General features: G+C 42.8%; 2 protein-coding genes across 2 annotated transcripts; one reads left to right on the forward strand and one right to left on the reverse strand.

The window, feature by feature from the left end:
* Positions 1-853: 853 nt before the first annotated feature.
* Positions 854-3,816, forward strand: LOC132259634 (protein rhomboid-like). The gene is made up of 3 exons (XM_059757345.1): positions 854-1,542; positions 1,926-2,069; positions 2,916-3,816. The coding sequence occupies exons 1-3, from the start codon at positions 952-954 to the stop codon at positions 3,393-3,395; spliced, it is 1,215 nt and encodes a 404-aa protein (XP_059613328.1). The 5' UTR covers positions 854-951; the 3' UTR covers positions 3,396-3,816.
* A 6-nt stretch (positions 3,817-3,822) lies between these two features.
* On the reverse strand, positions 3,823-10,289 carry LOC132259284 (uncharacterized). The gene is made up of 4 exons (XM_059756848.1): positions 10,112-10,289; positions 7,627-7,992; positions 5,338-7,284; positions 3,823-5,269 (listed from the first exon to the last, which is right to left on the reverse strand). Exons 1-4 carry the CDS (start codon positions 10,287-10,289, stop codon positions 4,170-4,172), a joined length of 3,591 nt encoding a protein of 1,196 aa, XP_059612831.1. The 3' UTR covers positions 3,823-4,169.
* Positions 10,290-12,431: the final 2,142 nt, after the last annotated feature.

Raw genomic sequence — 12,431 nt, forward strand, 5'->3', positions numbered from 1 at the left:
CGAATAAATTTTTATGTAAAGTAAACCGTGTGTGTTTGATATCTCCTCATCACCATTCTGGATTACAACAATTACGTACAATCACGTGTGTTATCACTGCACATAATGGATTAAAACTGCGAAACACTCTCTTGTAAGTAGACAATCTCAAGGCATTTTTATTAGATAACGTGTACATTGATAACAGCAATAAACACAATTAAATGTTGACGAAGTTATCGGATAATTTATATCATTATCAAGGTTTTCTCAAGTGTTCCAGATAAAAGTTCAATATGTCTAAAAGCGCTTCGCAAATATTTTGCATGAAAAAACTTTAAAATAATTAATTCGTTGATCTTTTCAAACTGAGAAGCCTTTCAACATCAGAATGGAGAACATAGATTTGCCAGAAAGCAGGCAAATTGAATTTCTCAGCTCATTGCAGATGAAATATAAATAATAACGTGCAAAGAAGAGAACTTTTTCGCTACTAATTTTAGTAATCTTTACAAAAAGTGCGATTATCTCTCCACTTCATTCTCATATCTGGAAAGGTTGATGTAGCATTCGTTTGTTTTATGAATAGCTCGTGATACTATTGTATCAAGATATGACGAGTTGAGACACAAGAAATCACAATAATTCATTCATCCAGAGGTTTTGAATCAAGTTTTAATCAGTTTCACTCATTTGTGCGACAATTATGAGCAATTAGTCAATTTTCTGCCAGCTTAAGCGAAGTATTCCGGCGGGAAATCGCAGACAAATTGTGCGAAGGTGTGAGGTGTGGAGTTAAAGCCACGAGATTGGGAGATAACACCTCAGTTGCGTCTCGTCCGTCAATGAGAGCGGTTGGTCAGTGTCTCAACAGGCAATTTCGTGGGATGCTTTAGAAAAGTGGTTCGATAGTGACAAAAATCTCGGCAAACTTTTCAAATAGTGAGTGAATTTGTGCAGACAAATCGAAACATGTCTGAACTACCGCCTTTAAAGGAATTTCCGCGCAAAGGGCGTCGCGGAAGGAGAGCCTCGGCGGCCGCTGTTTTAAATCACACTTCCTCAACGGATCCTTGGTCACCCGATACTGTGCGCAATCTGAGGATTGATGGGACATCCGGGAGGAGATTCTCCATTGCGAAGATCCCTGAGCTGCCGCATGAAGAGCACAAGAGCAGCCTCGAGGAGCTTCACTTGCTGCCTGAGAAGAAGATGGACTACAGCCTCTACCCAGCAATGCCGACTGAGGAGGATGAGGAGGAGGTGCCGAAGAAGCCGAAGAAGAGCAGCTTTTCCGAGGGCGGTGAAGGCCCAAAACTCGGAAAGCGAATGAGTTTGGTGGCCGCTCTAATGAGCAGCACCTTTAGCAATAAAGATACCAAAAATAGCCCAATGGTGGCCCCCATTCGCAGTCACACGGATACTCCCTGCAGTCATCTCGTGAGCATCCACGAGGAAGATGATGAGGAGCAGAATCACCCGGAACCGCCGTCAGCTTCAGAGATCTGGCAGCACATGCGACAATACATCCCGTGGATTTTGGCTGTGACGAGTGTCCTCCAGGTAATTATCACCATAGATAGAGTCTCTGTATCGCCCCAAAATAGCCCCCCAATTGAGATAATTCACAGCGAAATAGACTGATCTATTTCCAAAATGTCGTGACATTCTTATTTCACACTGCGAGCACACGCGTTTTCCTCCGCGGAATTTTCCAGTCATGCACAATAGAAGATATTCTTCTAATGCCAACCATCAATGAAATTAATTTCAACCCCCCATGTTGAGTGCGAAAATATTTTAAATGAGACGTTATAAATAGAACTCCACACTCCGCATGGTCCGCATGTGTTTCCGCAACATTAACTGAGAAAAAATCAATAATTACCTCTTCACGCCGCCAGATTTGTTGCCTTTATCACGCATCTCACCTCTCGTTTTCGCAGATTTGGCTCTTCATTATGGACAGAGATGAATTTTTCCGCCTCCTAGTTTTCTCTCCGCAGCGCATTGAGGAAATCTGGAGGCTCTTCTCCTACGCACTCCTTCATCAGAATGCAGTCCATCTGGGACTCAACGTGGTGATTCAGGTAAACAGATAACTTCTTAATTGATTTTCCGCGGAAGACGGTTCCAAATTATCAACAAAGCGCAGATAATGATAGAAGGTTGTAAATGATTCGGTTGATGAAGAGAAAAATGGGTTGAAGGCTTCAGCATAAATAGTGTATGTAAAATTTTGAGGCCTTTAAAATATAATATGTTTATGACATGAAGCAACAGCATTAAAATTGATGTTTTCAATCAATGAGCTGAAATATTCTTTCCCGACAGCAAAGAATCTTTGTTATTATGGTTATTTTATATTTATTGACTGTCGAAACGACTTAAAACTATAATTTTGCCATTTTATCTTCCAATATGTATCATATCTATGTATTTAAATAATTGCCAAATTTGGAATGAACTCTAGCTCTAGCATAAAAAATCAAACTCTGTCCATTTGATTAATTTTGCTATTAAACTATCTCAGTTACTTTCTTTCATCCCACATGGACTTTTTATCTATGGCTCATATGAAAGTCGAAAGTCAGATTTATTTCGTTATTTATCGTTTTTCAGACCTTGCAAATTTCCCAATCGCGCGCGGTAGAAAAAGAATCATCAATGACCAAAAACGTCGTATTCAAATTAGTATGGGAGAACAAACAACTTTACATGTTTGACGTGATACCTCATCGTAATACATATTTCAGATCGAATGTCTTCTATAAAGTCTATAAATAAATTCTTTGTGTGACAGAATTCCTTTGCGGTGAAATTAGAGCAATTTGCGATATTTTCAAAATCAGTTTGTTATTCGAGAAGACCAAAGAAAAGTCCATTTGCGTCAACTCATTGGCAAAATAGAGTGATAAGTGATTTATTCTCACCAGATTTTCCTGGGAATTCCTTTGGAGTATGAACAAGGCCACTGGAGAGTCTTCCTCGTGTACTTTGGCGGAGCCATTGCGGGTGCTCTTGGGACGTCCGTCTTCGAGCCAAACATCCTGCTTATCGGCGCATCGGCGGGAATTTACAGTGTCCTCATGAGCCACATTCCGCACACCGTTATAAACTTCAAGAGCCTGTCCTACAGAGTGTATCGTATCATCTCTGTGATTATTCTCTGCACCAGTGATATCATCTACACCCTCATACACGTGGCTTACGGCGATCTGCCCAAGATTGGCATTTCTGCCCATTTTCTGGGCGCAATTTCCGGTCTCGTCCTCGGCACAGCTCTCTTCCGGTCAGCCACTGATAGAGGACACAACTTCAAACGACTCAGATACGCCGCCGGTGCCTGTTATCTCATCTGGATAGTCAGCAGTTTCATCGATAGTCTCGTGATGTCGCACGCGAGTCGCGTGTGATTACAAAGAAGCCGACGCAATCCATTGAAATACTGAGAGATATTTTGACTGCCATCGCAGCAGATTTATTACAATTCTAAGTTTATGTTTAAGGAAAATAATCTGAAGTCTTACAATAAAATTATGTACTGTTAGAAGAAGAGTTATAGTTCCGATACCACGAATTTTCTCCTGCATTCAACAATCTTCAGATCCCGCTCTTGAGGAGGAGTGGTTTGTAAAAAAAATTTGATCATAATTTTTAATCCGCGACACAAAATGAATTAATGTTTCATACATTTTCTTTTTTTTCATCAATTCTTTTCAATTGAAGTTTATCTGTCGCGGATTAGGCTTGTTTTTGAAGTTTTCTTATCGGGCGTACAGCTTATAGTGTGCAGACGACATACAAGCTTAATTGCTCATGTCGGGAAATCCTATCATCCTATCATCCTTGAAAAGTGATGAAACATTCCCAGATATTTGCTCTCTCCCCAATTTGAGCTTTATTTAGAACAGCCTGCACGAGACATTTGATCCTGAAACCCAATTTCAATCTGCCGATGGAATTATTTTCAAATCAGTGCTTCTCACATCATCAAAAGTTATCTTCTGTTGTGACGGTTTTGACCTCCAAAATGTAGGTCAGTCTCTTGATAACGCGATAAGAGATGCCGTTAATCGACTCACGTGAAATTCGGCAGAGCAATAAACTGCCTTGTAGAATTTAGATCAAATTTCCTAGAAACCACCCGAGGTGTTAGTTGGGAAGTTCTTAAAGCTTAAAGGGAACCCTTAGCAATCAAGTGGGGTGCAATGAACGCCGACTTCTGTGCACTTACACTCCAAGCACGGCGACGACAGCTCCGAAATTATTCTCCCCACGCGATACATCCGTCCGTAGATGTTGCAGCCGGCGAGCTTTAGGATTCCCGCGGGATCCTGGGAGCTGCTGATGATGGGCTTCGTGAAGATCTGAGTGTCTGTTTGATGCTGATCCAGCTGTGCCTCATCCACGGGATTTACCACGTAGGACTCCGTGTTGGATATGCTGGAATCCTCGGGAAGGATTTGGTAACTGTCTGGGTTGTTGTTCAGTTGTGGCAGGTCCAAGTCTGATCGAATGGGATTGAAGATCGGGGGCGTCAAGTAGGGCACACTGAGGCGATTGTGTGTCTTTGTGGGAACTGGAGAAGTCGTTGGAATCCTCTCAGTTTTATTGAACGCAACAGCATCATCGAGAAGATCAATAAGAATGTCTCGAATGACTGTAACATTTTCATTCTGAGGCTTTTCTTTAACTTCAGTGGTGGTGTTGTTCAGTAGAATTGATGGGATTTCCATTTCTTTTGAGAGATTCTTAAATTCTGGCACCTTCATGGAGTCAAAGTCGATTTCTGGCAGTTGGAAGTGACTTGTACTTTTGGGTGTTGTCACATCCTCTACCTCGGGTGGGTCATCTTTGAAGAGGAAGCCAAAGATTCCATCGAAAAATCCACCGGGCGCGGCTGTTGTAGACATTTTAACACTTCCTTCCGTCACATTTTCCAGCGTCTTCTCCTCAACAATCTTCTCTGTAACATTTCTCTTCTCATCTGCTGCATCGTCATCCGTTACAGCATCGGTGGTAATTGAGATAATTTCCCGGTCAAAGTCATTCTGAACTGTGCCATTGATAATAACTCGGTTGAGCAGCAGCTTCTCTTTGTCCTCAATCAGGGAATGCAAATCTGGTGGCGGTTCTGTTCTGATGACATTCTTAAATGGATCCGGAGGCAGAATGTTGTTGGGCTTTGGCGGGGGAACTTCCGTTGTAAGATCCACCACAAAATTAGTCGTTCGGAAACCGTCATAGTAGAAATTTTCCTTACTAGGTTCCTTCGGGAGGAAACCACCTGCGAAAAGGGAGAGAGATTTGGGTGAATATCGATGGTGTGATAAGATTAGTTTAAATTCGACTTACCCTCAGTCTCCTTTGGGGGAGAGAATCCCTTTATCTGCTCATAATTGAAGACTGGAGTTTCTGCTTCAAACTCTCCAGCGGCTGAGTTCTTGTATACAGGAACAACTCCTGCATAATTCCCATAGCCGACTATTGAGTGTTTCTCTCCATCGGAATAGTCATAATTGATCCCTTCGTATGATTCAGTGATGGAGGGATAAGCTGTTGGATCATAGTTGAAGTTTTCCTGCGTAAACGTGGGCGCATAGTCGATTCTCTTCTCCCCAACAGCAATGGGCGGATAGAGAGTGGGATCGTGTTTTGGGAAGTACTCATAGGCTGGGACAACTTTCTTCCTGTTATTCTTCACAGCGTCCGCCGGTAGGAACGGAATTATTTTGAGATTTGGAAGACTCGGAGGCAAAGTGGGCTCGCTGTAGTCATAATGATAGTCCGTCTCCAAGATGGAAGGATTGGAGTCAATCATCACTGGTGGCGAATCAGGCTTGGGAGTCAGTGAAGGCGGCGTGGGTGTTGTGGATGAGTTGTCTATCGAGGCCACAGTTGTGAAATTTGCAGTGGTTTTCGTCTTATTGGCGTCTTTGTCGAGGATGCTCGCCAGGCCATTGATGAAAGCCGATAGAATATTCTCAGTGGTGGTTGATGGGGATGAAGTGGTGTCTGGCAGCAGAGATTCGTCGTCATTTTTCAGATCAGCCTTTTCCAGTTCCACGGTAGAAGTGATTTCGGAATCAGTGGTCGTCTCACCATCTCCACTCTCTGTACTCAATTCTGAAGCTATCGTGGATGTTTCTGTAATTCCATCAATTCTCTCAGTGGCGTCCGTGACCTGCGGAGGTCCATTAGTGGTGGAATTGATACCCACTTGAGAATCTTCCACACTAATAGTAGTCGTGATGATTTGCTCAAGTTCTGTGGTTTGCACCTCAATATCTGTCGTATCAGATATCATCGTACTTGTGGGAGATTCAATATCTCCCATCGTGCTGGATTCCTCACTAATCGTCGACGTTTCTCTACTCTCAGCTAAATCACTAACAGTCGTCGAAACCACTCTGCTAATCTCACTTTTATTATCAACAGTCGTCGTTGCAACTGTTGTGGTTTCACTCGGTCGTGCAGTGCTGGACGAGCTGCTATTTTTCACACTCACCTCCTCATCCACTTCATAGTCATAGTAAGTATCGGATTCCGGATGAATATCCAGCATCTCAAACACGGGATTTGTGCCATTTACCTTACTCTTGGTCTGATTGGTGTTCAATAGAACACTGACTTTCTCCTCATGCGCATCCACAAAATCGAGTCCTTCGCGCAGAACGTCAAAGAAGCTCTTCTCACTCGTGGATGCTCCAATTCCTGGCATTTCTGTAGTCACAATGACTTCACCAGCTGCCACTTCAGTCGCATTCACATCATCCTCACCGAAGAGGATTGAGAAGAGGTCAAATTGCCTTCCCTTCTCTCCGGGTCTGTCGCAATTGAAACTTGATGGACAGCACTGGCCCTTCGGGATCATCGGAATGCAGTTCCTGATCTCAGGAGTACACTTTTGAGGAGTGCATTTCCGCTTGCCACGAATACAGTAGCACACTTCACAGGGACTCTCGGGGTCTTTGGGCAGCCGATGACCTTCAGTGTAAAGAATTCCATTTACGAAACATCCTGACCCTCTGGCCATCATTGTCACGTTTCGCATGTAGTGCTTGTTGGTGATCTTCTTCATAGGCGGCTGTTCTGTCTTCAGGGATTTCCTCTCGGAGCAGTCGTAGCGCACTGGGCAGCAGTTGGACTCGATGTACACAGGCGTGCAGTCGGCGAGGGCTGGAAGAAGGCACTTGGGCTTCACGCATCTCTGCTTCCCTCCAATGCAGTAGCAGTAGGAGCAGAGACTGGAGGACGTCATGGCGGAGCCTGACATGTAAATTGTCCCATTCTGGATACAAACTGGAAGTGAGAGCATTGAACTTTTAATTAAATGCCCGAGAGCATTCCAATGCATACATAAAAATTCGAGTTATGCTCTGTTTGAGGATAGAAAAAAAGGCATGCATTGCTTCTCTTCTGATTACTTTCTCCCAAATTTACAGTTCCTTCAGCATGAATGTTACACACAATGTTACTCTCAACGTCACTCTCACTATCGCAATCATTTCTATGCCACAAGATTAATGATCAAAATTGTGGTAGCATACATATTAGGGAATATTGGGTATGGCTTCTGTTATATAAGACAAGGTAAACCAACAACACGCTCATATGCAAAGCAACATAAAGCATTGAACTCACTATTATCATTCTCATCTTCTGTGCTTTCCGATCGCCTCAAGGCGTTGGAGTTTCCGTCTGGGATGTCTCCGTACTTCTCCAGGATGATCTTCTGCTCGCTCTCGTAATCGTTGAGGAAGTTGATCACTCGCCTGTCACTCTCCGTGAGGGGCTTGCTGTTCAGCCTGCGACAGGACATGTGGGGACAGCAGCTCTTCTTCGGCTGCACCAGGACGCATCCTCTGGGCGGCGGAATGGGCTGCTCGGGGCAGACCTTGAGAGCGCAGGTGAGAATGCGGTTGGAGCACTTGCAGCTGAGGCAGGGTTCCAGTGTGGGCACCATCGAGCCCTCTCCGTATCGCGTGCCATTGTGATAGCAGCCTGGCACTGGAAGGCAGAGGTGAAAGAGCCCGTTATTGCGATGGCCAAACGAGGAAGCGCACCGGGTGAGCGAAGAGATCGCCCACGGGGGCAGAAGAGTGACACAAATAGAGGTAAATAGCACATGCACGGCGGTAAATCTCGGCTGTGCAAACGCCTCCGAGTGTATAATCTAAAATTGGCGCGCGCGTTATTAAAAGAATTCTCAATGAAATTCCCATGGCGAATGGACATGAAACGAGTTTCTCTGATATCTCTTACACTTCTTTTTCATCGCTCCCGCAATGGTGTTGAAATTGAAATAAGACAACCAAATATTTGAGATTCCCCGCCTATTATAAACAGAGAAGCCATATCCATTGTGCCCCTTTCCCATCACCTCATGTCAGACCTTCTTGGACGACATGTGAATTGCGTAAATAGCACGGCTCGAGATTATTCTATCAGGGACGAGGGAACATGATCAGAATATGATTAAGAAGGGTACTGATGAAGGAATTCTCTTTAACAGTTAAACGAGACTGTGATAAATGGAAGAAAGTGTCGGATGAGTCTTCATATTTGTATAGACAGAGTACGTCTTCACGAAGCGTTTGTTATTCCTCAACACTCAGCAAAATTCACCAAGAAGAGTAAACAGTTTTTTTCTCCACTTGTTTGAATAAATAATCCGAATTAAGTATTCCGTGTATCCAAGCAGTGATAATTGATATTGATAATAAAAGCTCTTTGCAGTTAATAACTATTAAGAGAGTAGAGAAGTCATATAAATTATCGTTAACAGAAATGTGATCTTTCTTATGAGAGAATTCTTAGAGTGAAGGAAGATGAAAATCCTCTACAAATTGCCTTTCATAAGTAAATGTTTTGCGATTCTACGCAGTTTTTCTTAATTTAAAATGAACAATAAAGGTAACCACAGTGAAATATGAATGAAAACAACTTCTTTAACTTGCGAGTGAAGCAAAGAAGAGGAGAAATACAGGGTGTGGTGTATAACGGAGATAATTATTAATTGCAAAAAGATGTCAATATTCATTCCATAAGAGATTTGACCTCAGGTACTTTGAAATAGGAAACAGGAAAACAAATAGACGATAATTCAAGAATGCCCTGTATTTCCTTCGCTTATAAAAGTAGTTATTTTCAAGTAAATTTGCTAGTGTGTTTCGTGAGAATTAATCTCTCCCGTTGGACTTCTAATCACTTCTCTAAATGTATGTATTTTATACTCTCGGAAATACAGTGAAGATTCTTAAAATTTCTCTCTCCTACTTTGAAATTCTATTTGCCAAATTATTTGATAGATCAATTAATGTGTGAACAACTCTTTCAAGATAATTGCAGGAATTATCTCAAGCTCGCGAGGTGTTATTAATCTCTGGTTGTGCTTCTTTCCCAATTCCCAAATTCGTCTTGCCCAATTTCATTGCCATCAAGAACCACGAAATTGTTTTTGCGCATCGAATAAAAAAAAATTCACGTGATAAATGAATCCAATCTGGAAAATATTCGTGTTTTGATGCTCATTCGCCATTGTTTGAATTTTCTTTGAGATTCTTGACGGTTCTTCTGAAATTGTTTAATTCTCGCCGGTGAGAAAAATGGATGTATTCTACCCGGTCACACCATATCTCCATTCATTCTTTTCCAGCTTTGGCGAAGACGAGAAATTACCGTGATACATTGCAATCTGGAGGAGGTCTTCTCACGTCATCTGGAATGAATTTTATTTCGGGAGAGAGAGAAATCATACAATTCAAACGCGAAACGGGTCTTTGTGGGCTCCGCACTTGCTGTTTTTGTGTGCAAATTGAGCAATTAATGCGGATGATTTTGGTCCTTTCTGCAGTCTTTCTCTAATCCTATTATCTCGCGATCGCGCGCTTGAGAAGTTTCTCAGAACTGAACGCAGAAGATCGTGGCGAACATGGCACAATCTCAGGTGAATTATCAGTTGGGTAAGTATAACTGTAAAATCACGACAATACCATCCATTATATTTTGCAGAGGAGAATGAGCAATTTATGCGGAGGGTAAATTAGCGAGTTCATTGATCAGTTTGCTGGCTTAATGAATTAGTTTGAGGCAATTACTCGTTGTGCTTTTTTTCTTCTATACTCACATGATTCCCGACTCAGAACTCTGTAGCCGTGTATGGGTGTGACGACGAGGAAGGCAATTAAGATGAGGAAGAGCTGCAGAGGAAACGACGAATGTGAAGACAGTGTTTTTGCCATCTTCACCATCATCTTTTGCCACCAATTTTGCGTCTTGTCACCGCTCTCGTTGCACAAGCACATATTGTCGAAATGATCGCGACCACTTTTCGACTCCCTTCTTTGCACACTCAACTGATGGGGAAGTAAAATTTGACGATATGTGATATCCAAAAGAGATCACTCGCAAGACAACATCATCACTTCTTGCAGACAAGATCACCGATCACATTCGCCAAAGATATGAATATCATTGAGTTGCTGCTCTTCCGATTGTACATCAATATAAACAGCATTAAAGTAACGGTGAACACACTTTTATTCTTTCGCAGCTTTGAATACAACACGATGCGCGAGGCACAATCATTGATTAAACTGTGAGTTCTTCACCTTTATCCAACTTCTCTCGCTCTCTCTCTCTCTTTCTTCCGAACTTCGGGCCACGGCACAGAATCGAGAACTTTGTGCCAAAGATCGCGATCGATTTAGAAGTCACACACAATTCTGCATTTCATCACAATCCCGCAGATCATTTTCAGCAGTGGCTGTTGATTCTTCCACTTAGAAGAGCAGAAAATTCCACAGGTCAGTATGTGGCATTTTTCACAAAGTCGAAGACACGATAGCACTTATCCATGATTTACTCTCTTAGCACAATATCGAAGGGACTCGTTTTCTGCACCCCTCACGCAATTCTTACACAATGTACTGTTAAAGACTTTCAGCCTGGGAATGGAACGCCCAGAAAAAATGTCTGCCACTGCGTAAACAAACCGCTGCGAGAAGAGGAGACAATGTGAGTCGACGAGTCTTCTGCAAGAACTGAATTGGTATCCAAAGATGGGCGAGCTTTTAAAGAAAGTTATATAATGTGCATGCTCGTGCGCGAGTGTGTGCGTGGAAGAGAAGAATAAGGAATATCCGATGTACATAACGTGAAATTGTACGGAGTGCCATGCTGAGAGGCACTGCAATCGCACATAATGTGTACTGTTGCTGTTAGAAGAGCAGCAAGACTCTATGGCTCATGATTTTTGGACTTAAAATAGCCACTCTGGGTGTGAATGTGTTTTTTCGTAACTCTTCAGGAGTCCATCGCAACTATTTATTCAATAGATCGTGGGTGTTGATATTTTATACAATATCATCTCTTTTGGCAAGATTAGACACACGATTTGCTGTCGATATATTAGCATATTTAGTGCCTCAATTGGCGCAATGATCACCCCTCAGAGATTAAACATTAGAGTCTTTTGCTGTACATAAAACATCATGAGTTTGTCGTCTGGGGCACTTCATATTCCGTCGACGCAACTTGAGTGCGCACGGAAAGATCCTCAGGGAACAAAGTAGGAATTGAGTTTATTGGTTCAATATGTTGATGATGAGTAATTCCAACTTGCTATAAATGATTTTCTCATTGAACCGTCGGTGATCGCCTTAATTACACACCACGGCACTGTGCCATCGCGAAGGGAGGAAAAGCATCTCGCGACTGATTGTTGACCTGCACTCCGCAAGATTCACCGCAACGATGAAGGCGCTGAGACTGCGTGGCTCGCTGACCGCGGAGGGCAATTGTGTATGCTCTGGCCGTGAAGGAATGAACTTGGCCCGTGGAAGCCGCATACATTGTTGCGTAAGAGAGCAAATGCAAACCTAGTCCGCCGATCCAATGGGCAATTCAGTGCCGCGCGGAGATGGAGAGAGTAATACCATCATGAACTTGATCTTCTTTGATCTGGTGTGCAACGAACCGATGCAATCATCGCATCTTTCTCATTCCCTTTTACACTTTTCCTCCTATGCCTCTCGTTCAATAATTCATGGATGTGGATGTGCATTGAATAGGAGAATCATGTCCAAAAAATTCCCCTCCGGAGCAGCACTCTTTCTCCCTTTGACCATTCCCATCGTGAGATCAACCATAAAAGTAATTTAGGTGGACAATAATCTCATCTTTCTATCGCAAAGAGCTTTTTCCTTACCTCACCACTGCGACGCGATGCGGAGGTCTCTGACTCCATAATTTTGCATGCTTCACTCTTTGTCATCGTCCGCGCAGACCATTGTAAATGACGCCACAAATTGGCAAAGACTTTTTCCCAAATTAGACGAAAGGCCATTCTTCTCTTGCCTCCGTGGAGATGTGCATTAAATCCAGCGACTATGAAAGTCTAGAGTGGAAATTATCAAGTTTCACAACAAAACTTCTGTTCAGTCCAA

This window comes from Phlebotomus argentipes, unplaced genomic scaffold, assembly GCF_947086385.1.
Source record: "Phlebotomus argentipes unplaced genomic scaffold, Phlebotomus argentipes genome assembly scaffold_18, whole genome shotgun sequence".
NCBI classification, from domain to species: domain Eukaryota; kingdom Metazoa; phylum Arthropoda; class Insecta; order Diptera; family Psychodidae; genus Phlebotomus; species Phlebotomus argentipes.

Coding starts and splice junctions, on each gene's coding strand:
- LOC132259284 (XM_059756848.1), bottom strand. CDS start 10,289: ATGTGCTTGTGCAACGAGAGCGGTGACAAGACGCAAAATTGGTGGCAA. Junction 7,285..7,626: donor AGAAGATGAGAATGATAATA/GTGAGTTCAATG, acceptor TCTCACTTCCAG/TTTGTATCCAGAATGGGACA. Junction 5,270..5,337: donor TCCCCCAAAGGAGACTGAGG/GTAAGTCGAATT, acceptor CCCTTTTCGCAG/GTGGTTTCCTCCCGAAGGAA.
- LOC132259634 (XM_059757345.1), top strand. CDS start 952: ATGTCTGAACTACCGCCTTTAAAGGAATTTCCGCGCAAAGGGCGTCGC. Junction 1,543..1,925: donor CTGTGACGAGTGTCCTCCAG/GTAATTATCACC, acceptor TCGTTTTCGCAG/ATTTGGCTCTTCATTATGGA. Junction 2,070..2,915: donor GACTCAACGTGGTGATTCAG/GTAAACAGATAA, acceptor TATTCTCACCAG/ATTTTCCTGGGAATTCCTTT.